The following is a 26,631-nucleotide window of genomic DNA, read 5'->3' on the forward strand; positions in this document are numbered from 1 at the left end:
TCCTGTCCAAGTTCATGGACCCCCTGCCTGGTAATAACCCCTGATAAAGATGATGGCTTAAAATGAGTATTTGTTTCCTTAAACCTCAGCAGTGGCAGCAGTGTGCCACAGAGTGTTTCAAAAGAGACAACAATTTTAAATGGAAAGTAGTCTTCGGTGAATGCCCCATATGGCAGGCACTGCACTGGGTGTAGTTGACAAAACTGATGAGCTCTATGATGGCATCTGGCCTCTTGAGTGTGTAGACTAGTACGAGAACCAGACATCAAATTGCAGAGCATACAAATAGTTGTTTAACTGCTTAGAGGGTAGACATTCTGCAGTGCTGTCATGGCAAATCACTCGGGGACTTCATAGGGACCTGGAATGAGTGATAGTTTGAGTGGTCAGGGAAGGCCTTCTTGAGGAATCTATTCAAGTCCATAGTTCAAGGTGGTGGAGGGCACTGGCTGAAGGCAGAGCTGTGTGCAGGCTCTAAGCTGGCAGAACTTGGCCCACAGAAAGCCTGATTGAGGCCGGTGATTGGGAGTGAAGTGAGCAGAGGGCTGTGGATTAAAATTGGCAGAAAGATGCAGTCTGCATTTCACTCAGTAGTATTTCTTATCCTGATTGAAGGGGCATGGTTTACCTCTTAGTTTGAGGGCATGTATTATTTAGTGCATTAATGGATGGATCCCTAAAAGCATTAGGAATTAGTTTGGAGTATGTAGGTTGAAAAATAGGTTATAAAATTGATGAGAACAAGCTCTCTTGCAAGAGTTAGAAACATAAAAACAAATTTTTCTAAATGCTAAATTCCTTAACATTTTTCCTCACTCAGATTTCTATTTGGCTTGAATCTAAGGAAAACCTGAGAAGAGAGGAAGTGCTTGGCTTCTCTGTATACCGAGCAGTTTCAACAGTGGTGTTTGTAGAAATGCACACCTTGCTGTTCCTAGGCAGATAAGTGTTGTCACACGTCTTCAGATTTTAAGGCGACAGGCTCCACACCTGGCAGAGGCTCAGACAGAGCAGACCAGGATTGGGCTATTCACAGAGGCAGGAATGTGACCATTCTGGTCCGGGCAGTTGGGGAGGAACTCATCTATCCACGGTTCCCATACTGTTTGGCCCTGTTTTTCAATTTGACTCCATCAAAGCACATTCTCCAGCCGAGGGGTACACATCCCTTTGGGACTTCAGAAATCATGCACTGTTGGTTTGGGAGTCTTAACTACATTTGGAGGACACGCTGAGCCGATGAGAAATGGAAGTGAGATCTGAATCCACAAACGGAGACAGCAGACAGTCACAGGCAGGTAAAGACTCATTGAGAATGTGGCTACTTAAATTTTGTCCACCTGTTCATTGAAAGGAAGCCGAGGCATGACTCTCCGCCAATAATTAGTGTGAAAATTACTGAGTTAACAGATTCTAAATTATTTTGTCCTCTGGGTGACCTAGGAAGTTTTTAAAAGACATTTTTTCTTAATAATGTTATGAAATAAGATAGTTACATGTAAAGAATCTAACAAGGTCAGTCATTAAAAACATTTTCTAAATATGATTTATTTTGCTTACTAGCCTTGTAAATCATCTAGGATAGGACCACTGTCAGCCTCAGAGCCTGGCACAGAACTTGGCACTTAATGCGTGTTTGTTGAATATGAATGGATTGGGTCCAGTGTCTAATGATACGCTGTGAAAGTTATTCCATCACTTCTCCGTGATGGAAAAAGATTTGCCGAAAAGTGTCTGTTGTATGAAAGTCATATGGGGTAGAAATTAAACTGTAAATGAGTTAAGGAGCTGTAACCTTGGCGCTATTCCAAATCTCCAACAATTCAGTAGTTAATTAGTGCCCCTGCATCCATTTAATTTGTCCATTTATCTCTTGGTTCGTTCACTGTCATTTATTTCTCTCTGCTGGTGCCAAGTTACGTGATAGGCTGCTGCGAGGCAGACAAGCAAGATCTCTGCTTGCAGGCTTTCAAACGCAGCGATTCAGCAGCGTGGTAAGACGTGTGCTCGTGATACATACTATGTGCTGTGGGACCACAGGTCAGGAAGGATAAACTCCCGGAGTTTTGCTCTTCCTCAGAGGGTCAAGGAATGTTTCCCAGAGAAGTGACTTGCAAGGTGGTAGAGAGGAATGTGGAAGGGAGGAATTCCAGGCTGAGGAGAAAGTGTTTGGAAAGGCAAATGTTCAGTGAATCATATGGTGAGATGCCATTTTCAAATGTATAATGCACCTCCTTGCTCACTGTCCATCATTGCCCCATCCAGCCACACTGGTCAGCTTTCAGCTCTGGGAACAACCTGTGTTTACAGGGTCTTTCCTCCACCTGGAATACCGGCCCCCAGCTCTTGGCTATCTCCTTCTCCTCCTTCTGGGATTGGGCATTGGATGAAATTGCACCTGCTCAGAGAAGCCTGTCCTGACACCCACCTGAAGTAGATTTTGTGCTATTGTCTCCACCATCCACACTTGTCACCATTGCTCATTTCTTTTGTTCACTTGTTTGTTTACTTTAGTGTTGATAGGTCCCCAAGACTGTGCTCTCCATATGGGCAGGGACCAAGGTTGTCTTGTTCACGATTGTGTCCATAGTGCCTTGTACGGTGCCTGTTCTGTAGGGATGATAGATCCTTGTGAATGAATGAATGAGTGAACAAATGAATGAAAAGGCAGAGTCACTTAAAAGAACGAAAGCATTTGTAATAGACTTGCTATTCCTGTTTATTCTTTGAAATTTGAGGTAATTCTTAACTAGCCACTTAGGATCTCCATTAAGAACCCTAGTCAAGACCTTTGGGTATTACCTCAAAGTAAAACAAAGTGGGAGTATTTTGGATCTTTGGAAGCTAACTTGAAAAAATCTAAGGATTCTTTAAATTGAATATATAGGGAAGAGAGATCTCCTACTCAGAATACTTAAGTTACAAACACAAGAAAAATTCATAGATTAAAAAAATTGAACAAAGAGTATCATTAAGTCAAACCGTTTTTAATAGTAATTTTGTAAAGTTATTTATGACACTATTTTTTATGTATATTCTCAGTTCTCTAAAACCTCCTGATAATTTTGGTGATTTACTCTTATCTGTGCTTTGAATACTTTATTCTTATAATTAATATCATTATTTTTAACTTACTGAAACCTTTCAACTTACGTAATCAGTAATGTTCTCACGCTGATATTAACCTTTTATTTATTTATTTATTTATTTGAGATGGAGTCTCATTCTGTCACTCAGGCTGGAGTGCAGTGGTGCGATCTTGGCTCACTGCAACCTCCACTTCCCGGATTCCAGCCGATTCTCCTGCCTTAGTCTCCCAAGTAGCTGGGATTACAGGCTCCCACCACCACATGTGGCTAATTTTCGTATTTGTATTTTTAGTAGAGATGGGGTTTTGTCATGTTGGCCAGGCCTGTCTTGAACTCCTGACCTCAGGTAATCCACCCACCTCGGCCTCCCGAAGTGCTGGGATTACAGGTGTGAGCCACTGAGCTCAGCCTGATGTTAACCTTTTAATTCAGTACAGTCTTCCCATAACAGACCTTCTCCCATTGATGGGCTCATTTTTATTGCTCTTTGTTCTCTACTGATTCTGTCAGTTTTTAGAGCCCATAAAATAGCTTCATTTCTATACCGTCTTATCCACATTCAGATTTTTCATATAGCATGTCACACACAGCATAAGACATTTTCCATAATATATTATGAGTTGATGATTTCTATCATGTTGAAGAAGATTATACAGCAACACTTATCTTGTAAATTCTCTTATAATGGCAGGTAAAAAAATGTTATGTGAAATGGTACATTGAAAGAAAGGAAAATCTAAAGGTGGATTGCTTAAATGATTGTGATTGTTTTTCCCATTGGATCTTCTGCAGATGAGAACTCCCTTCATAGATCACCCAAGGGGTGGCAGATCGGGCTTCTCAGTTTCAGCCAGGGGTGGACGGTTTGCATCTCCTGATGTGTTCATCAACAACATGATGAAGCCAGTGTCCTTGGCTACTGATTGCAACCTTTTGTTCTCTTCTTGGAGAAATGGGGAAAAAGATACACTTATATACTAGTGTAGATTTTGGTTATCTTTATTTGTGAAGAAAATTTTTTGTTTACCTCTCATTTTATTCATTCATTCAGTAAATATCTCATTTTATTCATTCGTTCAGTAAATATTTATCCACCCACCTACTATGTGCTAGGCACTGTGATAGTCACTAGGCATTAAAAAAGTACATTGATGATCGATGCTAAGATTATTTTCAAACTATTTTAAGAGAGGACTCCTAAATTAAAAGAAATTGTGTATCAACAGACAAATGCCCTTTTATTTTTTTCCCTACAAAATTGCTGCTGGCTAGAGAATGATGATGATTTGCACTTCTGACATCATTGCCTAATGTTGGGTTTCTGTGCTTGGGCTCTTTATGCTGTGGAGGCAAATGGTGCTTTGAGTGTCTTAATTTCACCGGAATGCTGCACCTGTTGCTGGCTATTCTTGCATATGAAATCCAGACCCTAGAGTCACTTGCTTTCATTTCCTTTTCCTCCTCCCTCTTTCCGGTGTGTGTGTGGGGGGGTGGGGGTGGTGAGGCAGGGTGGGGGCGGCAGATTAGTAGCTTCTGTGGAGTAACCACCTTCCTGTTCCGTCAAGGCTATGATTTTAGCGCCCCCGGGAGTGGTAGTGTTGCGTCACTCTGTCATCTGTCGCCGAAAGACTCATAATCCGGGCAGCCTCAAGAGTTTGAGGTGTGGGTTTGTGCCCGAGTTTGGGGTTCTAGGGGAGGGGTGAAGTGGAACAGGCTTTCAGCAGCTGCTGCCGCCACCTGATACCTGGAACCTTACTGCTGTTGAGGAACATGTATTTCCTCTTGGCTTCATTTGCTGTTTGGCTATGACTGAGGAAGACAGGAGGTATTGCATAGTATCATTTACTTTCATAAACATAACTTTGACATCTCTAGGCTTCATGTTGGTTCAGGCAATGCTCTCGAAAGCCAGGGAGCTGCTTTGCAAGACGCATGCTATGGCTGAAGGAACGGCTCAATAGCTGGGACCTGGCCCTGAGGTTTAAATCCACTCACAGCACGAATTTGGTGTTTTACTTTGTGTCCTGAAACCTCAATAACCTCATTTTTCAAGTGAGAGTTGAAATATTGACACAACTTAACTTTTAAGAATTTTGAAGGCATCAGTGAAAATACATTGAACGAACTTTGAAGTTCAGAGATCTCTAAAAGTGAATATAGACCAAATTATATCCTGATGATCAAGTAGGAACATCCGTAGTTCCGGTACTATAGTTCATTGACAACCTCCAGAAAGTTACAGTAGTCTAACATTCCTGATTTAAAACCAACTTTGCCATGTTTAATTTATTTATACTTTTATAGATAGACAGATTTACTACTGGACATTCTCTGGCAGAGAAAAATTTCATGGAAAGTGAAGTTTAATGTGAAATGGCACATAAGTGGTCCTGACTTGCAAACTCAGGAATGGCTTGTTGACCACTGTCCTGGAATAAGAGAGCCCAGCTTTGTTCTTGTCTTATTTCTGGATCGCCCTTTCTCCTTTGTACCTTCTGACATTGTTTCTGAGTTCCCTCCTCCCATCTGCCACCCGCTCCTTTGCAACTCTGTAGAGCATTTTAATAACAGGTTGTTTGTGCCTGTCTTGCCTCTGCAGCGCTCACTCCCACCTGTTTCCTCAGCATCTGACTTCTCCTTTCCCCTTTTTGGCATGCTCTGACCTGCCTCCGTAGTTGAACCCGATTCCTGAGGCAATGATATGGCAGGTGCCTCAACTCTCCATCTATAGCACTTGCCTTGCCTGGCCTGGGAACCGGCTCTTTCACTGCTGTACTGCATGGAACAGAGTAGGCACTGCTTAAACCTATCAGCTGCCTGGCTCTCTCAAATGCTCTTTCCAGGAACTCTGGCACTGTGAACCCACTGCTGAATCTCGTGGCTCATAAATAAACTCTCAAGTGATAATTGTGACTTGAATTCTCTAGGTCTCACCTGACCACCTCTTAATATCATCCTGGAACTGTCTTTATATCATCTTGGAAACCCTGGAGCTGATTTGAAATACCTCTGGTCAGTTCCTCAGCATCAGTTCTGTCTAATGAACACCTAGATTCTTCATTGTCTCCTCACTCTTGGCTCTAACTTGTCACAAGTAGATGATTATGTCTCATTCCCAAGTAGAGATAGGACACATCAGAGTGGGTGGGTGTGCCCATAGTTAGACAGGACTATCTTTGTGTGGTACCAGCTGCAGCAGGATCTACAGATGACTCACACATATTAATACCCACATCTTCTGAGTGGCCAACATCCTCAGATTTGCATGTGGGCATTTGCAAGAGGAAGCACACAGATGCTGTGATCAGGGCTGAGATGCCTACAGGTGTGTCTGCTGGGCTGCGGCAGGTGGTGGCCAGTGGAAGACAGGTTGTAGGTAGGGAAACTGTTGCCTCATGGAGGGTGATCCTGATATGGTGGGAACTTCAATCCAGACTCCGACATCGCCACGGGCAAGCTGAATGACAGTAAACAACCTTCAGGGCTTGGGGACGTCAGCACACTCGCCTGTGGAGAGCCAGCCGGAAGACAGGCAGTGGCACAAGTTTGCTGAGGTAGAGATTGTGACTGTAGGTGACCAAGGAACAAAATATTATGAAGACCACATTGGGGTTCATAGGCTGGTGGCCCTGTAGGACACTTGGTCACATTTTTTTTCCTGCCAACACCAAAGAATAATTTTTAGGTGTCTCTTCTTCACACCTTCCCATGAAGCTGGAAAGTTCTAGAGCTCACCAGAAACTAGAAAAATTTTCCTTACTATGACAGCAAGTGTGCTTCGAGAAAACTCACTTGCTGACCTTTGTTCCACAGCCCAGCAGGTTGCCACCTGATTTATAAAAACAGATTATGGAGACAGTCCAGAAAAATTACTCCCTCTTTCTTTTTTTTTTAAAGTAATATTTTAAAATTCCTTTCTTTTTGAAGTATTTGGGTTGTTTTATCAATTTCGTTCACTGTTGCCTTAAATGACAATTCTTGCCTCCCTGAAGAACTCTTGGCCTTCCTTCCTGCCACTACAGTGAGAAGTTCTAAGCTGGAAAGGCCATCCCAGGGATGACTGCTTTAAGCAGCCAGTCATGTAGGGTTGTGCCTGTGGCCCTGGCAGATTGGACCCTGTTTCTACCAAGTGGTGGCATCACTTGGCTTCCATGTAGTGTTTTTCTGTTCTCCTGCAGATTGCTGTCAGCCACTGGAGGCCTCACCCACTGGGTTCCAGACAGCTGCCACTTCTGTTTAGAAGCAACACTGCCAGTGAGAAACCCTGCCACACACAACACACACAGAGACACACACACAGACACACACACACAGAGACACACACACACACAGACACACACGCACACCACACACACACCACACACACACACATGTGAGAGGAGGGCCACCCTGGGAGGAAACCCTGAATTCTCCCCTCTTAGCACACTCCTTCTATCTACTCCTTCTATCTCCGGGTAGAGGGAGAAGCTGTGTGCCCCTATTACTACCTCTCTTTACCTCCTCATTAAGGGCTTTGGTGCGATTATTGTCTCCCTTTTAATCTCACTACTTGCATGCAGCTTTCTTGAGAAAGGTTATAATTTAATCCTGAAATACAACTTCTAGGAGTTTTCTTTTTAATTCATCATTCCAAGTAGGTGTCTTTGTCTGTTTCCACATTAGAAAATGAAACCAATACTTAAATATGATTTCCCTGCTTTTATTGGCAGCTATTTAAGATCTGTGTCTGAGGTCTGGCTCCGTGTGGTTTGGAATACTTTATTGTTATTATTATTATTATTTTGAGATGGAGTCTTGCTCTGTCTCCCAGGCTAGAGTGCAGTGGTGTGATCTCAGCCCACTGCAACCTCTGCCTCCCTGGTTCAAGCAATTCCCGTGCCTCACCCTCCTGAATAGCTGGGATTACAGGCACACGCCACCACGCCTGGCTAATTTTTGTAGTTTTAGTAGAGATGGAGTCTTACCATGTTGGCCAGGCTGGTCTCGAACTCCTGACCTCAGGTGATCCACCCGCCTCAGCTTCCTAAAGTGCTGGGATTATAGGCATGAGCCATTGCGCCCAGCCTGGAATATTTTCTAAGCTCTTTGATGATGGCGGCTTCGATTTAACTCTCTCTGACTTAATTTTGTTGATTATAATGTCATTCAATCCCATTAGTATACTCATATGGAAACAAAGGCATGATTTCAGATTTTATTTATATCTTCATGCTTTGGAAAAACAATCTCATGAGAAATCACTCAGCCCATGAAATACCATCCTTGACATTACTTTTTTGGGTTTGCTTGTTTTTAAAACAGTTTTTATTGGCTTTTGCTTTTTATAATTTTTTGAACCATACCAACAGTAGCATAATGAGTATTTTTAGACATGTGCTTTTAAAATCATGTGAAAATTCTTTTAATGTCAACACGAAGCGTTTTGTTTATAATCATTGCTGTGATCAAGAACTGAGGTAGAATTTCCTAGCTGGACACAAATGGGTTAAAAAAAAACCCGACATGCTCTTTGATTATTGGATAAGTTGTATTCTAAACAATATTACTCTGATGAAGATATATTAAGGGGAGTTAATTAGATTGTGAGACTCTTGAGGACAGTTGATGCCTTTTTCATTTTTGCATTCTTCTTGGGGGCTGTGTAGTTGATCAGTATAGTCATGGGACTTAGTTCTGATTGTAGGGAGCTGTGTGAACTGCATGAAGCAGACGAGACTCCATCCTCGCATGGGAAACCTTTAAGGATTTTGAAGCTGGGCAGGTGCAGGTTAATAGAAAGATCACTCTGGGCTCTGTAGGAGAGTGATTTGGAGAGAAGAGCCCCTAGAGGCCCAGGGAACATTGCAGGTGGCTCTGCCAGGAGACCAGGTAGAAGATGTGGTGAGGGTGGGCGGGAGATGGATGAAACTGTGGATTTCATAGATACAGATTCATCATCCTTCATCTGTAGCTACACTATTGAAGAAGACCTCCAAAAACCAGAAGGTGTTTTATTTGTAGTTCATTTGGCAAGAAAACTTGAGTTTGACCTGAACTCATTTGGTGTTGAAGCCTGACTTGAACAGCTGGGACTCTTTTAAAGTCCTTATGTATGTCAGGCATCCTTCACAAACATATGTATTTGCTGCAGGGCTATTAATGTGTTTGATTAGGGGAAATTGCCCTGGATCTTGCTGTTTTTTGTTTTCACTGTAATATATGACTTGTGCTATATAACTTTTCTCAAATGGGAAGAGTTCTGGTTCAGCAGCACCTCTGGCCCTAGGGTTTTGGAAAAGAGGTTGTGAAACTCTTTGACATGTGTTTACAGGATAAGGTTGATGAAACTGACTGATAAGAAATGGAGGCAAGATCTATGGAAGAAAAGAACATTTCTGGGAAGACTCAAAAGTTAATGATGACACTGCCTCATTAACATTGAAGGGAAGTAGAACTTTAGGAGGGGTCAGAAATATTCATTAGATAGGCATGATTCATTGAAAAGGATGCATCTTGAATTTTTGAAGTATTGCTTGTATGTGATCTTGGATTGAATTGTAGACCAGAAAAAGGGGGCAATTGCAGAAATTTGAAAAAGACCTATAGATTAGTTCATAGTTTTGCATCTATGTGAATTCTCTGGTTTTCATCATTGTACTCTGGTTATGTAAGATGGTAATATTTGAGGAAGTTGGATGAAGGGAACATGAGAACTCTGTGTACTCTTTTTTTTTTTTTAACCACTTCTTTTATAAGTCTAAAATTATTTCAAGATAAAACTTTGAAAAATAAGAAAAAGAGGTGTTTGTCATATCAGGGAATGGTATCATTCATGATGCTTTTAAGTAGAGAGTATCTATGAGCAGAAGTCTAGTTTTCTAGGAGAATTCAAAGTCTAGAAGTGCAAATCGAGTAAAATTTCAGTCAGGCCTTCAGCCCCTCCCAATTTTTTCTTTTTAAAAAAGCTGACCTGGTTTTTATCGTAAGATTATCTTTTTATATTCTGATCTGAGAAAAATGCTTGACTCTAGCGTAATTGTATAAAGAAGAGTTCTAGGCCGGGCGTGGTGGCTCACGCCTGTAATCCCAGCACTTTGGGAGGCCAAGGTGGACAGATCGCTTGAGGTCAGGAGTTTGAGACCAGCCTGACCAACATGGTGAAAGCCGTCTCTACTAGAAATATAAAAATTAGCCAGGCATGGTGGCGCCCGCCCATAATCCCAGCTACTCGGGAGGCTGTGGCAGGTGAATTGCTGGAATCCGGGAGGCGGAGGTTGCAGTGAGCTGAGATCGCAGCACTGCACTCCAGCCTGGGCGACATAACAAGACTGCGACTGCGTCTCAAGAGAAAAAAAAGAAGAGTTATAAAATGGAGAGCTCATGGGAAGTGCCATAACTTGTCCCTTGCATTTAGTCTCCTTGGTGTTGGAGGGTGTGGTTTGGCTCTAGTTCTTGTTGGTAGCTCTGCAGGGCGAGGTATAGGTGTATTAGTTAGGACTGACAGTTATAATATGATGTTCAAAGCCAAGAAGGTTTACAGATAACAGGGAAGAATGAAGAAGATGTGTACCCTTCATGGCCAAGGTCAGCTTGCCTGGATTTTGTGGGGCTGATGCTGCTGGGTGTATATTTCCTCCGTGGAGAGAGGATTAGTTTCTGAATTCCTTTGCTTCCCTCTCTCACTTCAACATTACCTCCTGTAGTTTCAGCTAATTTGTTCTGTAATTCTCTCTCCACTCCAGTTCTTTCTTTCCTTTTCTGATGAGAGTAGACCTAGGCTGGCAGCCAGTTGCTATTGAGCTATAATAGAGCTAGTGGTATGAACAAAATTTGATTACTGCTGTCAACACTAGATTGAATAAGAAAGCGCATACCCTAGACAGATACTTGCAACATAAATGGTCTATTGATTTCACAAGAACTAGAAAATGAGGCCACCGTGTAATCTAGCAGAAGAATGGATCTGTGAATAGAGTGGGTCCTGACATTGCACAACAGTTTTCAAAAGCACCCCCCCATTGATCTTTTTAGAAGAATCTTCAGATAAACTGATTTTAGCTTCTGATTTTCCTCACCATCAAGTGTTTACAGAAACTCCAATGAAGCCTTTGCACTTGTGTGTGTTCAATGGTTTGCTTTTCCTACATAGAATCTAGTTTGGAAGTTATATTGGCTGTTACAGACCTTGTTTGCTCCTGAGCTATCATGATATTTCCACTTAGCTTAATATGAATGTTTTAAAAGTTTCCCACTATGGAAAGTTCTATTTGACATATGAAAGTTCAACGGTCAATTTCATAGTCAGCTCCACGGCAAGAAATAAATAAAACAATGGATTACAGAGTATAGCCTTGGGACATGGGAAATTTTTTAGAAGATGGATGAGTCATATTATTAATACATGTTGCAAGGCCCAAGGCCTTACATCAAAAAATAAGGAAAAAGTTTTTATTTTTTAAAGTTAATAGCCTTCTGATATTTTCTTTGTTGTACTTTGTATAGTTTTTGTTCTGTTTAGTTTTGGGGGGATCAAAAAATAAATCCTAAGATAGAATGTTTTAGGAAAAAGGTAATTAACATCATTGTACATGAATTTGCTCAAACACAGTAAGGTCTGAAAAAAAAAGATCTCTTTGATGTTGATTTGTTTGAATAATTACTATTCTCCCAGTACTGCACTTTTGAGAGGGAAGGAGAAATTGTTGCTAGTGTCTAAATTTTAACTTGTCTTCCTTGGCTACCTTCAAAATTTGAGATCCTTAATCTTAAATCACATCTGGTCTAACAATTCTTCCTATAAACAGTTATGACTATTTACTGACAAAAGGCTGCTTTTATTGTGCCTGTTTCTATTTCAGAGGAAGACACATAAAGACAGGTGGAAAGAACTGATTTGTAAAGATTGAAATGTCATATTTACATTCAGAATTTCATTTCCTTACCAGTTTTCAGAAGAACCCTTTGGTAGAGGAAGCAGGGCCAACTTCTTTCACAGCCTCTTACTATAGATAGAAGTATGAAGGCCAGCAATATTCAGCTGGTATGAACCCATACAGCTGTACCAGGAACAATGTTGAAAGTCTTTGATTCCTATTGGAAAATAGCCACTGTTAAAGATGGACACCTTCAGGACCTCACTTCAGCATTGTAGCCAGTATCCGTTCTGACTAGGTGGTGCCCACGCCTCACTGGCTGTTCTGTATTTTGAATATTTAGTCCTGATTCTAGAAATGACATTTTTGGGCTATGGATAAAAGATGGGTTTCGATAGCCATTAAGGAAATGCAAATCAAACCACAGTGAAATGTCACTTCATACCCAGCAGGATGGCAATAATAAAAAAGACAAATAATAACAAATATTGGTGAGGATGTGGAGAAATGGGTATCCACATACACTGCTAGTGGGAATGTAAAAGGATGCAACTTTGGAAAGCTGTCTGGCAGTTCTTCCAAAGGTTAAGCATAGGGTTGCCATATGACTCAGCAATTCTACTTCTGGGTACACACATACACACACACACACACACACACACCCGCCACACCTAAGAGACATGAAAATGTATGCCCACATCAAAAACGTGTACACAAATGCTCATAGCAGAATTATTGATATTAGCTGAAAGATAAAAACAACCCAAATGTTCATGAACTGATAAATACATAATAAAATATGGTCTATCAATACAATGGAATATTTTAAAAATAAATGAAATACCCATACATAATACAACATGCATGGACTTCAAAAACATTATGCTAAGTGAAATAAGCTAGTCACAAAAAACCATATACTGTATGATTTCTTTTATATGAAATGTACAGAATAGGTAACTCTATAGAGACTGGAAGTAGATTTTAGTGGTTGCCTTGGGCTAAGGGAGGGGGTCGATTGTGGTGATGGTTGTAGAATTCTTTGACAATACTAAAAATCATTAAATTATACAGTGTAAATGAGCTAATTGTATAATATATGAATTATATATCAATAAAGTTTGATGCAAAAAAAGATCAATGGGTATTGACTATGGGACATCATCTGTATCACTGCGCTTTTCCCGGTCTCCCTCCCTGTGACAGTCCTAGAAGACAGGTGAAGTCAGCCCGTCCATTTTACAGATTTGGAGACTGAGGCTTAGAGAGAGAGAGAGTATTTTGCCAGAGTCATACAGCTACTAGTCTAAGGAAAATGCAGAGATGAGGAGGAGGAGCATAGGGGAGGTACTGTTAGTTTCTCTTTTCTGTATCATAGTACAGTAGCAGGATGAGAGACACCTTTGAATTCAAACCTGTGTGTATCCTGACAAAGATACATATTCTATGAAAAGTCTTTGCTAATAAGTAGAAGATTTCTATTTCACAACAAGCAAGAAAAAGAATGAGAGAAGGACTAGAAAGTAGATGTGATCATATGAATAATGATTTTCCTTGCTTTTTGCATGTATGTGGTGGACACATGCAGAAGTGACAGCAGGAGTTCGAGACCAGCCTGACCAACATGGTGAAATCCCGTCTCTACTACTACTACTACTACTACACACACACACACACACACACACATACACAATAGCCGGGCATGGTGGTGGGCACCTGTAATCCCAGCTACTTGGGAGGCTGAGGCACAAGAATGACTTGAACCCAGGAGGCGGAGGTTGCAGTGAGCTGAGATCACGCCATTGCACTCCAGCCTGGGTGACAAGAGTGAAAAAAAAATAATGATAATAAAGAGAGCAAGGTGACCACAAAAGAGAATAGGCTGGAAAAATTAGTCTAAATGGTGGCCTCTTCTCTTATAGCTGCATATGGTTAAGTTTATTTTTTCCCTAGTAGCGAATTCTAAGGGATGAAGAAGAAATCCTTTTCAGTTTTACTTCCCCAAGGTGTGTATAACTACTATAGTGAAATAATAAGTCCAATTTATTCTTTGAAGTATAGTTAATATGTAACGAAACTCCTAAGGCCAGTTGTATACCCAGGGCAAACGCCTTCTAACATCTTTATTTATCTACGCAGTGGGTAGGGAGGAGGGTGGAGTGCCCTTCCCAGCTGATACTGTCAAAACAGGAAGCAAAGTTATAATCTCTGTCATAGGAACATGAATAGAGGCCCTTAGTTGTGACTATTAAAAAAACAAAAAACCTGCCTAAGGAGTTTTCACTGACTACAAAGTGTAACTTCCTCTCTGGTGTTTAGAGGAGGTGGGGTTAGGTTTAGTCAGATCCTCTCATGGGAGAAATAAAAGCCACCAAAAAAAAAAAAAAAAAAAAAACCCAAAATAACACAGGACATCCCAGTGTGCAGTTCGAAGGCTGCTTTTGTTGTCCACTTCCTCCACATCTTTTTCCTCATGATCTAAGCAGATGTAGGTGATGAGCGGCCCGGCAGCCACCACGTTTCATTGGAAAAAGTGCAGATTGGATTTGCCAGGGCATGTAGCTCTCCAGGCTTGCAAGCGATTACCAGGTAAGTTTGTCAACTTGCACGACTCCCAGCCAGTGAGGTTTTCTTAAGAAACGTCTATGAAGACAGGGTTCTCTCATTCAGTTTTGTTAAGTAACAAAGCTTAGGACCAGGCTGGTGACGGGAACAGACAGCCTGTCTTTCCTGCTGCCACGTCTGTTGTGGACCCTCAAGAGTAGAGACCAACGCTGTCTGCTTCACACTTCTCTTCAGGAAGTGATAATTCACCAGAGTTATTAGTTTCTTTGGAAGAAGCCTTCCAGGATCCCTACATTTGTGGTAGCAAATATGCTTCACTTTACCTCCCTGTATTTTCAAAATAGCTTACTCTGTGCTGTTTACTGCCATCTAGAGAAGAAGCCTCCTTTGTGGTGTTGAGTATTGGTAGACCTCATCCCATATTGTATTTGATTTACTCTGTTGGCTAAAAAGGCATTTTAGTTCTTGAAATATTTAGTTTTGACCTGAGAAAGGGGAGAATAAAACATTTGTACTTTGGGGGACAGTATGAGTGCTGGGGTTTCTGTTTCAGTGCAGGCTTGTCTATGAGACATGTATATGCATAACTTCATGCAGGGAAAGTGTCGTGCACTTTTCTCTCGCTGAAGTTTACTTCCGGGGTGACTTAGTTTTTCTGATCAGTTTAGATGTTCATATCTTGTTTAATGTATACATGTGTGTACTGGTTGTATGAGCTTTTGGAGGGGAAAAACCCCAAGTGATGTGTTTTATTCGATCATACATATCATGCATGAATGTTGTCACTATGAAAAAACTTTGAGACTGGTTGGTTTTCTTTTTCAATGTTTTCCTTTCTTGTGGAATTACTCTTTCCCTCTTAATGTTTTCCTTCTTAGCTTCAGTGAATGAGGTGGTAAGGGGTTGTAAGCGTTGTCTCTGCAGAGCAAATTCAAACCAAAATGATTGGAGCAGCCCATATTTTCTTAGTGAATTGGGTTTCTTGAACAAGTGGCATAGGAGACTGGTGTGCTACAATTCTCATCATTAACTGTTACTTCTTTCTTAAATAACCATGTGATCCCAACACAACATCAAAATACCTCTCAGGGACCTGAATTAAAACTCCACGTGGGCCAGGCACAATGGCTCATACCTGTAATCCAAGCACTTTGGGAGGCTGGGGCATGAGGATCACTTGAGGCCTGGAGTTCGAGACCACTCTGGGCAACATAGGGAGATTCCATCTCTACAAAAAATTTAAAAATCAGCCAGGCATGGTGGCATGTGCCTGTGGTCCCAGCTACTTAGGAGACTGAGGTGGGAGGATAGCTTGAACCTAGAAGTTTGAGACTAGTGAGCCACGATCATGCCGCTGCATTCCAGTTTGGACAACAGAGGGATACCTTGTCTCAAAAACCTGCATAGGGGCAGCAATTGCAGGCTTGTGGCCTTTCGAAGATTTCCTTTGATTGTCAGTAAATCCTCTCTCTTTCCCCAACATTAAGAGTCTCTGTGGTCAGCTAGTCTTCATCAAAGGGTCTTGCTACAAAGGGTCTAGGGTAACCTTAATGGTTGAAATCAGAAGACAGCTAGAAGAAAAGTACAAACAAACCTTTAAATAATAAGCAGGCTTTGGCCGGGGGCGGTGGCTCACGCCTGTAATCCCAGCACTTTGGGAGGCCAAGGCAGGCAGATCACCTGAGGTCAGGAGTTCTAGACCAGCCTGGCCAACATGGTCTCTACTAAAAATACAAAAATTAGTCGGGCGTGGTGGCACGTGCCTGTAATCCCAGCTACTTGGGAGGCTGAGGCAGGAGAATCACTTGAACCTGGGAGGTGGAGGTTGCAGTGAGCCAAGATCACACCATTGCACTCCAGCCTGGGTGAAAGAGCAAAACTCTGTCTCAAAAAAAAAAAAATAAAATAAAAAAGCAGGCTTTTAAATGAGTAGCTACAGTGTTAAATATATTTAAATGCTGTGCTGGTTGAGTTCTGGTTCATTTAGATAACATTCTTTCCTGCCCTATGACCAATCAAAAGGCTTTAGGAAAATAGCATTTTTAAAATTAAAATGTATTTCAGTGCATGTTATTTTAATAAAAATAGAAAACCAATGTGTACATGATTTCCAATTTCACAAGGGCCTAGATTCTCCTCTCATCAGTTGTTATTGAACTGATTTTTTTGTGTGTGTCCATAGTGTAGGCTCTTTAGTGATCTTGTTAGAAATAAGGACATTAAATTTAATGTTAAAAATAATATTTTCAGCCAGGCGCAATGGCTCATGCTTGTAATCCCAGCACTTTGGGAGCCCGAGGCGGGCAGATCACCTGAGGTCAGGAGTTCAGGCCAGGAGCCTGGCCAATGTGGTGAAACATCGTCTCTACTAAAAATACAAAAATTAGCTGGGTGTGGTGGTGGGTGCCTGAAATCCCAGCTACTTGGGAGGCTGAGGCAGGAGAATCGCTTGAACCCGGGAGGCGGAGGTTGCAGTGAGCTGAGATTGCGCCACTGCACTTCAGCCCGGGCATCAGGGCGAGACTCTGTTTAAAAAAAAAATAGATCTCTATCTCTATCACTATCTCTCTGTCTGTCTGTCTATGTATCATCTATCTATCTATCTATCTATCATCTATCTATCTATCGATCTCTATCTTTATCCAGCTATATCATCATTTTCACTAGACGTTAACAATAATATAACTGAGATAAACCAAAGTTTTAAAACAAGCTTGAAAATGTGAAATGAATAATTTGGAGGTGGGACTGGCCATTTAGCCATCTATGAAGGCCCAGATGACTCATGTCTGGAAATTGCCACTGCTCAGGAAACCACTCCTGGGAGCCCTGCTCGTTTTGCCATCCTTCCTGCTTTCTTGCCTGCTGACAGGACTCTATGTCAGCTGTTTCCTTTTTAGATGGAAGGGTTAAAAGATTCACTACTTGGGTCCCCCATTAGAATCACCAACATGCTGGTGCCCCACAGTCAGAGATCGTGACTTGATTGGACTGAGGCCCTGCTCTGTAGCTTGTCAAAAGCCAGCCAAGGGTGTCCAATGTGGAGGGTACAGGGGAATGGATTCGTCCCCCACTAGACTGAAAGCTCCATGGGAGGGAGTAGAGGCAGCTTTGTTACTGCTGCCTCCTAGCACCTGAATGTGTGCCTGATGTGCAGAAGAGGCTCAGTAGCTGCTTGTGGAATGAATGAATGAATGAGTTCCTTTGAGTAACAGGAAGTTGGAAGAAGATTGGACAGAGGCTTAGTTATGGTCTTTGCTGATGTAGGAGAGTGTGCTATGTTAGCCTGAGCAGTGGCTGTCATCTTGGAAGACACTCCAGGAAAAGGTCACAGGGGAACAGGTGGCTGATCTGGGGGAATGCTGAACAGACCTCTCAGAAGAGACAAGGCTCCAGGGCAGTGGTGTCCTTATGAGGCAAGGCAGGTTGAGAACTTTGGGAAAGAGAATTTCATCAGGGGCTGAGTGTGTGTGTGTGAATGTGGATGTGAGGCCAGATGGGGACACTCCTGGGAGAATCTCCTGAACCGTGGCTTATTCTTTGTTTTTTTTTTTTTTTTTTTTGAGACTAAGTCTCGCTGTGTTGCCCAGCCTGGAGTGCAGTGACACAGTCTTAGCTCACTGTAGCCTTGACCTCCCAGGCTCAAGTGATCCTCCCACCTCAGTCTCCTGAGTAGCTGGGACTACAGGTATGTGCTCCCATACCTGGCTAATTTTTAATAGTTTTTCTGTAGAGATGGGATCTCACTATGTTGCCCAGGCTGGTCTTGAACTCCTGAGCTCGAGTGATCCTCCCTCTTGGCCTCCCAAAATGCTGGGATTACAGGCCTGAGCCACCATGCCCAGCCGTGAGTCACTCTTAAAGGAGCTCAAGTCTTTTGTGTTGGAACTCCAGGAGGTTGACGACCACACTCATCTATTCAGTCAGCATTTGCTAGGTACCTAGCACACGCCCAGCTCTGGGGAGGTATGGGGATATAAAAATGAAGGTGATTTGATTCTTCCCCTGTGGAGGTTAGGACCTGGAAAGGATGGTGTGTGAAGTGAATGCTAGGTTTACTGGTGGCTGAAAGGAAGGAACGTTGTCATCTTTGTCATATGTTAGGGATTGCCGGACCCACCAGTTGACTATATCCAAATAAAGGAACACAGAATTTGGAGTGATCACAGGGCAGTGAGATTTGTCTGGGAAGATATCTTAGGACTCGTGAATTTTTTGCAGATCTTAATAATTATAGAGAAAATGAGTAGGTGGTTAGGAAGACCAGGTAACTATAACTTACAGAGGTGAGAGAATGAGAATTGTTAAGTTGGGAGAAAAAGAGTAGAAAGAGCGACATGTGAAAGAAAAGAATCGGCCGGTGCGGTGGCTCATGCTTGTAATCCCAGCACTTTGGGAGGCCGAGGCGGGCAGATCACCTGAAGTCGGGAGTTCAAGACCAGCCTGACCAACATGGAGAAACCCTGTCTCTATTAAAAATACAAAATGAGCCGGGCCTAGTGGCGCATGCCTGTAAACCCAGCTACTAGGGAGGCTGAGGCAGGAGGATTGCTTGAACCTAGGAGGCGGAGGTTGTGGTGAGCAGAGGTTGCGCCATTGCACTCTAGCCTGGGCAACAAGAGAGAAACTCCATCTCAAAAAAAAAACAAAACAAAACAAAAGAAAAGAATCTTGGGTGGAGAAAATGAGAAATGGGATTAACATGGTACTGAGCAGTTCTTTTTTTTTTGTTTTGAGACGGAGTCTCGCTCTGTTGCCCAGGCTGGAGCGCGTGATGGGATCTCAGCTCACTGCAAGCTCCGCCTCCCGGGTTCACGTCATTCTCCTGCCTCAGCCTTCCGAGTAGCTGGGACTACAGGCGCCCGCCATCACGCCCGGCTAATTTTTTGTATTTTTAGTAGAGACGGGGTTTCCCCGTGTTAGCCAGGATGGTCTGGATCTCCTGACCTCGTGATCCGCCCGCCTCAGCCTCCCAAAGTGCTGGGATTACAGGCATGAGCCACGGCGCCCGGCCCTGAGCAGTTCTTTAAGGGATGAGACTTGGCCCTCAAGATCTGGGTTTCCATTACCCCTGCCATCGTCAGGGTAAGTCACTGAACCTCTGAGAAGGGGACTCCCAACCAGGAGGATCACAGGATCTCCCAACCAGGGAGGATGCCCCGGGAGAGTGTGGTCAGGATTCATGATGTTACACATTTTAAAGTTCTTTGCAAGCTATAGTAGTAGTTCCAGGTAAATAAATGGAGTAATAAATTCTGTAAAAATTATAAAAACCTAGTCTGTTGATAATGGGCTCTTTTAGGTAGAGTCTAGGGTAGGAAATCAAACATTATATTCATCATGGTACTTGAAATATATTTAAGCTGAAGCTGTGCACTCCATCATGTTTTTGGTATATTTTTCCTTGGCATTACTTGAAAGGCATGCTCATGAAACTGGATTTGGATCTGTTTCATGTTTTCACTTGCGTTCTCTGACCCCTACTTAGAGGGCACCAGGTGCTTCCTATTCTAACCGTTTGCAAATTCAAGACTTGGTTGGAGGGCCATTCAGGGGACTGGTGTGGGGTTAGATAGGATCTGGACACAGCGACTCCCTCGCTCCTGCTCCAGTATTTTGACCTTAATTTGAACAGTTCAATGAACTGGCAACTGAAGTCGTTTTTTCCCACTGAACTAGACCTTTCATTGTTTTGCAGAGGAAGATGACTCATAGCCAAGTTCTACCATTGTGCTAAAGTGAAATTTTAGTCTAGGACTAAAGGAACACAGGCCAAACTTTCTGTCTGAGCTGCAGAGTATTGAAACTTAGATTGTGAGCTGGGCAGGAATTCCTGTGGCCCTCTGTGTGGAGTTGCTCTCAAGGAAAAGGAGCATTTAAATACATTTTTGACTCCAAATTTAATTTTTAGTAATATAGTTCAAATGTCCTTTAAAATATCTTAAGTAATCAGACTGTTTTCTAAAAAAAAAAAAAAAAATGTAATGCAAAATGAAAATTCTACAAAGTAGAAAACTGTCATTTCCTTCCTCTCTCCAAAACCATTGTTAATAGTTTTGTTTCTTCTGCTACCCTTGTTTTCTATGAATGTAAAAATGTATGCCTCTATGGGTGAGCATGGCTTTTCTTTTTTGAACCAAAATTGAAACCATCCTGATTTAGTGGCATCCCACTTAAAACATTATTAAAAACTACCTGTGTACATGTATCTTAGCTTACTTGGGCAATTGCTGGGGCAAATATGCTTTTACTGTTAAATCGTCATCTACAACAGATGACATGTACAGAGATGAAATGTAGTCTATAGTTGTTTGAACTTGCATTTCTTTTTTGTGGAATTGAACTTCTCTGCATATGTTTATTGGCTCTTTGGACAAATTCATCAGTGATTTGACTTTTCATGCATTGCTCATTTTCTTTTGTTGCTTGGATCCCTGACTTTTATACTCTTAATGATTCCAAGGGAAATTCCTACAAAATGGCAGATTTGGGATGAATTATTTGAATTTCTTTTGAGTTCTAAAATGGTTAACTGCTACCTTAAAAGATAGATATTATTTTCAGATATCTAGGACAGAGGTTTGAGTCTTTGGACTTAGATTCTATAGTATTTTCTTTCTTTTTTTGACTGACATGGAAGACGTCATCATCCCAAACTGTGCTGAGACTAGTAGTTATTTAGATACACTATTTTATTACATTTTCATATACTGATAAATTATTTCCATATGGATGGTAAGTCCCAGATTTATTTATGAAAAAAACCATTTTTTATATATTTTATGGAACATGGAGTTAGCAGAAAGATGCTGTGGAGTTAGGCTTAAAATTAAACCCTAACTATTCTGCCTCCTGTTGTGGGGCTGTTGTCAGTCTTTAAAGGTACATCTTTGTAAAATTTTTTGAACATAACTTGACAGATTGCAAGAAGGATTATAATAAATGGTGTCTGTTTGTGTTAGAGTATTTCAAGTCAATACAGGAAAAAATACATTTAGATGCTAAGTGAAGATAAGACATTAGTTTAAATGAGGCCCCGTATGCACCATCATATTGAAAATTTACCAGTGTGTCCTCGTCCTTCAATTTAGATTTGTTAGTGATTTTTCACATCAAAGCATTGAAGCTGTAATTCTATGTTGGGTTCATTTAACCACAGATCCAGTAAATGGCAGGAAATAGAGAGCTATACAGGACAGCAAATGGCCTGCAGTTGTGTGGAGGATATCTTTGTGGCAAGGTGCCCGAGATGTTTTGCTGTTTTCAAAGTTTGCTATCATTTGTTCAGAAAGGTTTTCATTGCTTGCAAGCAAGCAGGCAAGCAAAGGAAAAGGGCACGCAGCCGCCTCCCCTATGATTCTGTGCTCTTTGCCTTTGGTGCCTTATATAAAAAGCTTTATTTAGTCTGCAGAGAGGTTATTTCTCCAAATAGAGGTGAACTGTCATAGTAGTCTGGAAACGTGATAGATTTCAGTTGAATGCCGCTGATCCAAATACTCTGAAAGGCTGGGCTGTGTGGCACTTGTAAGATAGGCACCTTGCACAGATTCTTCCAGGTCACTTGCACATATCGCCAGTAGAAATACCTCATCAGATAGCGATCCACTTGGCACTCTGAGAAGCAACTCCTATCACACCGACACTGCTACTTTTCTCCTGGCTCAGCCAGTCTCTTGCTGGGAACCTGCTGCCAGAGTTAGTCACTTGGCTTCTGCCCTGGCCTATTTTCTTGTTGACTTCTGGATTCTGTGCCTTTAGCTTCTCCTTGGACTCATTGGCCATTACTCTCTTTCTGGTGTTAGTAGCTCCTAGATTGTGTTTGACAGAAGAAATTTATTCCCCTAGCAAATTCACTTTCTACTGAGGTAACTCTAACCCACCCATGCAATCTAGCATCTGCCAATACTCTGAGACCCACTGATTGTTAATCAGTATTTATTATCTAACTCTGAGTAACGAGTGTTATAGCAGGAAAAGTAGAATCTTTTTTGTGTGTGTACGAATGTGGTTGAAGGGACTTTTGGGGATAGAGGAGAAATAAACACCTTGAAATGAATTATTATATTTTACCTTTGCCCATGTGAATTCTTTAAAATAATTCTTAAATTCTCACTTTGCTTATATGCATTAAAAATTTCATAGTGATGGTATTTAAAGAGGGAGGTTATGGATATTTTGCAAGTGGGTTGAGGCAATAGTTCTCATTTCCCTTTTCATGTCCCACGGGACATGTCATATCTGTCTGCCTCCCTCCTATGCATTTCTCCTGCTGTTGCAAGGAGAATCTTATGTTTTATGATGAAAATTTATTTGGTGACTAAGTGAAGTGTGCACTATTCTTTTAAAAAGTCCTTGAGATTGCATTCTGTATATTTGCTGAATTTGTTACTAGGCCTTACGCTGCAACATTTCTGAGTAATCAAATCTAAATAAAAATAAAAGGTCGTTCAAGGTAAATCTATGTCTTGATTAGTGAAATAAAGTATTGACATTTATTTCCCATAATTTGGGAAGTTATTCAGTAAATAATATTTGCCTGGTGTTTTATAATGAATCATTTTTATCATATTGGGTTTGTGTTAGGAAGACTGTCAGCATTGATTTTCCAGTAGTTTTCTAAATTTTCTCATCTATTTATGTTTCTTCTTCTTCTTTTTCTTTTTTTCTTTGAGACAGGGTCTTGCTCTGTCAACCAAGCTCGAGTGTAATGGCATGAGCTAGGTTCACTGTAGCCTCGATCTCCGGGTGTCAAGCAATCCTCCCACCTCAGCCTCCTGAGTAGCTGGGATTACAGGCATGTGCCACCACGCTCAGCTCATTTTTCGGATTTTTTTTTTATTTGGGTAAGAGTCTCGCTCTGTTGCCCAGGCTGGAGTGCAGTGGTGCGATCTCAGCTCACTGCAACCTCCCCTTCCCAGGTTCAAGTGATTCCCTTACCTCAGCCTCCCGAGTAGCTGGGACTACAGGCGCATGCTACCATGCCTGGCTAATTTTTTGTATTTTTAGTAGAGATGGGGTTTCACCGTGTTAGCCAGGAACGTCTTGATCTCCTGACCTTGTGGTCCACCCGCCTCTGCCTCCCAAAGTGCTGGGATTTTAGGCGTGAGCCAACGTGCCCGGCCCTTCTGATTTTTTTTTTTTTTTAAATAGAAACAAGGTCTCACTATTCCCAGGTTAGGGTCTTGAACTTCTGGGCCCAAGTAATCCTTCTGCCTTGGCCTCCCAAAGTGCTGGGATAACAGGCGTGAGCCACTGTGCCTGGCTATTTATGTTTCCTAATTACTGCAGTGCTCATTTTTCTGTCAGCTTCAACTATGCCACACATGACTAGGAATTAGAAATAAGAAAACAGTAACCAGCCTGGCCAACATGGCAAAACCTTGTCTCTACTAAAAATACAAAAATTAGCTGGGTGTGGTGGTGAGTGCCTGTAATCTCAGCTACTTGGGAGGCTGAGGGATGAGAATCGCTTGAACCTGGGAGTCGGAGGTTGCAATGAGCTGAGATACTGCCATTAAACTCCAGCCTGGGCAACAGAGCGAGACTGTCTAAAACAAACAAACAAACAAACACAAAAACAAAAACAAAAAAACCAAGGAGCCAAAAATAAATGACTCAGTGAACATTTATTGAGCACCTGTGGTTTGCTGGGTGCTGCGGTAGTTGTTGAAGGTGCTGGGATGTTTTAAAGTTGGTTTTAAACTTAAGGATTCTACTTACTGGCAGCCTAGAACCACTGCATATGCCTTGCAGAGATGATGATGGACACTTGTGTCCTCACCTGTGCAGTGCAGGCACATCAGTGAAGAGCCTTAGATTCTCATTTTGCAACTGTTTTCACACTTGGGTATCGGTTTCTAGATCTAAAGCAGTAAATGAGAAAGGCAGTGGGTGTGAATGCTGCTGTAAACTGACACCCTGACAATAACAATATACTTGTTGACAGGCTGATTGCAGAGATGAAAAAATAAAGGGCAGAACAAAAAAGTCTTAAGGCTCTTCCCCCTGCGTCAATAGGAAGCTGTATTTTGCTACTCAAGTAGACTAACATTGGAGAAATAATTAGCAAGTGAAAAAGTTCTTCCACCGAAAGGACAATGCAAGTTAAGGCAGGTAGTCTGGTTTTCTGTGCTGCAGCATCCAACCACGTTCTAGAATCCTGTTTTCATATTTTGTTGGACCCAACTGGATTAAAACAAAGCCCCTTTCTCTGGCTGGGTAGTGGCCCGAGTTAGGCAGTTTCCAGTGCTCTAATTGGTACTTTGGAGCCAGTGTCCAGTGACTTTCAGAAGCAGGGTAAATGTTCTTGGTATTGAGCAGTTCTCTGCTGGATGCCGGGCCTGTCCTCATGGTTCAGCTGCCCTTAGATCATCAGCCATTCACCCCTATGGTCGGTCAAGGACACCTTCTCTAGGAATTCTCTGCTGACTTCCAAGTGTGGGTTGGGTGCCCCTCTTCTCTGCTTTCTCCTTCTCTGCTTGGATTAAATTCAGAGATTCTAAGATGTCTTCATCTGTCACAACATTCATGATGGATGTTACCCATCAGTGTTTTTGAAAACGAGGTCTATCTCTGCACGGTGTTGAAAGATAGGTGGAACTTATCTTTTAATAATCTCTTCAGGTGGTCATTGTGTATGTTTGAGAACCTCTCCTTTAGACCATGAACCTGAAGAAGGTCCTGTTCTTGTCTTTGAATCTTTAAACCTTCCCTAGCTCCTGGCACGTTTTTTAGTTGCTCAGATTTTTTGTTGTAGTTCAGTGAATGAGGTAGAATTCCGGTAATTTTTTTGTTGTTGTTCGGTGAATGAGATAGAATTCCTGTTAAAAAATGTGTGGAAAGCAGGTATGCCTGTGGAATCCAAATCCAACAATGTGATCAAAAGCCGCTTGAAGGATTTTCGACCATTTTTCATTTCTTTCTTTTTTTTGAGACAGAGTCTCTGTCACCTTGGCTGGAGTGCAGTGGTCCAATCTCGGCTCACTGCAACCTGGGCTCAGGGGATCCTCCTACCTCAGCCTCCAGAGTAGCAGGGACTAAAGGCGTGCACCACCATGTCCCACTAGTTTTTGTATTTTTGGTAGAGATGGGGACTCCCTATGCTTCTCAGGTTGGTCTTGAACTCCTGGGCTCAAGTGATACACCTGCCTTTGCTTCCCAAAGTGCTGGGACTTGGTGGCGTTAGCCACCATGCCTGGCCCATTTTTTCTTATTGTTTTGTAAATCAACATTATGTGAAACCTAAAATTTAATATGGATATACAAAAATAGCTTTTTTATTTTCTTGCCCAAGAAAATAAACTGTATCTTTATTATTTATATTTTTGCCTGTTTTGAAATAAGCCTTTTATTTTAGAATAATTTTACATTTATAGAAAAGTTGCAAAGATGGTATGTAAAGTTCCCCAGTTACCACTTTTTGCCACTGTTACCCAGTTTTCCCCACTGTTAACATCTTGTTACCCAGTTTTCCCCACTGTTAACATCTTACATTACTACGTTACGTTGATCACACTTAGTGAACTGATATCAGGATTGTTATTATTAAAGCCTTTAAGAGTTATTGTTGAAGACTTATAAATTCATAGATGAAATAATATTTAGAACATACCAAATTTTGAATTAGAAATATTTTAAAATTTGAATTCTTTGATTTTAAGAATTAAAACTTTTGAATTCTTATATGTAGTCATAGTTGGGAATATATCCACAAAGCAAGTAGACCAATTCTTGTGAGAATGATTCTGAAACAGGTTTTTCAGTTGTCATTAGCCTTCTGGAACCTCAAAAGGGGGAAGGTTACTTTCAAAGGCTAACATTCATTTAATCTATCTGTAGTACTCCATATGAATGACAATCATTACTTATCGACGTCTCAGGTTTTGTTAGATATGATATTTGTTTTAATTATTTATAGTATATTCAGGCAGAGGTGCTATTCAAAATATTTAACAGGTTGGCATAGGCCTCAACCACCCAGACTGCTGTTCAAGTAATCAGAAGGGATGCTGGCTGGTGAATGTGTCAGTCTATTAACTGACACATTCCTATTAATGTCTAAAATGTCCTAAAAATGTCTCCAGATATTGCCAGATGTCTCGTAGGTGGCAAAATCACTTCTGGTT

At 41.6% G+C, this 26,631-nt stretch overlaps 1 protein-coding gene across 7 annotated transcripts in view; it reads left to right on the forward strand.

Moving 5' to 3' along the window:
* The window catches only part of UTRN (utrophin), a 568,196-nt gene that overhangs the window by 44,807 nt on the left and 496,758 nt on the right, over positions 1-26,631 (forward strand). For 4 of the 7 annotated variants that reach the window (XM_009452165.5, XM_009452169.5, XM_016956438.4 and 1 more), the window contains exon 1: positions 14,080-14,530. The exons of 2 other annotated variants lie outside the window; for them this stretch is intronic. In XM_009452165.5, coding sequence (XP_009450440.2) covers positions 14,437-14,530 — 94 coding nt within the window. In that variant the 5' untranslated portion in view covers positions 14,080-14,436. Of the gene's footprint in view, positions 1-1,163; positions 1,299-14,079; positions 14,531-26,631 lie in introns of those variants that run through there. One more of the 7 variants, XM_009452171.5, reaches the window with a different exon arrangement.

This window comes from Pan troglodytes, chromosome 5 (assembly GCF_028858775.2).
Source record: "Pan troglodytes isolate AG18354 chromosome 5, NHGRI_mPanTro3-v2.0_pri, whole genome shotgun sequence".
In the NCBI taxonomy this organism is placed as follows: domain Eukaryota; kingdom Metazoa; phylum Chordata; class Mammalia; order Primates; family Hominidae; genus Pan; species Pan troglodytes.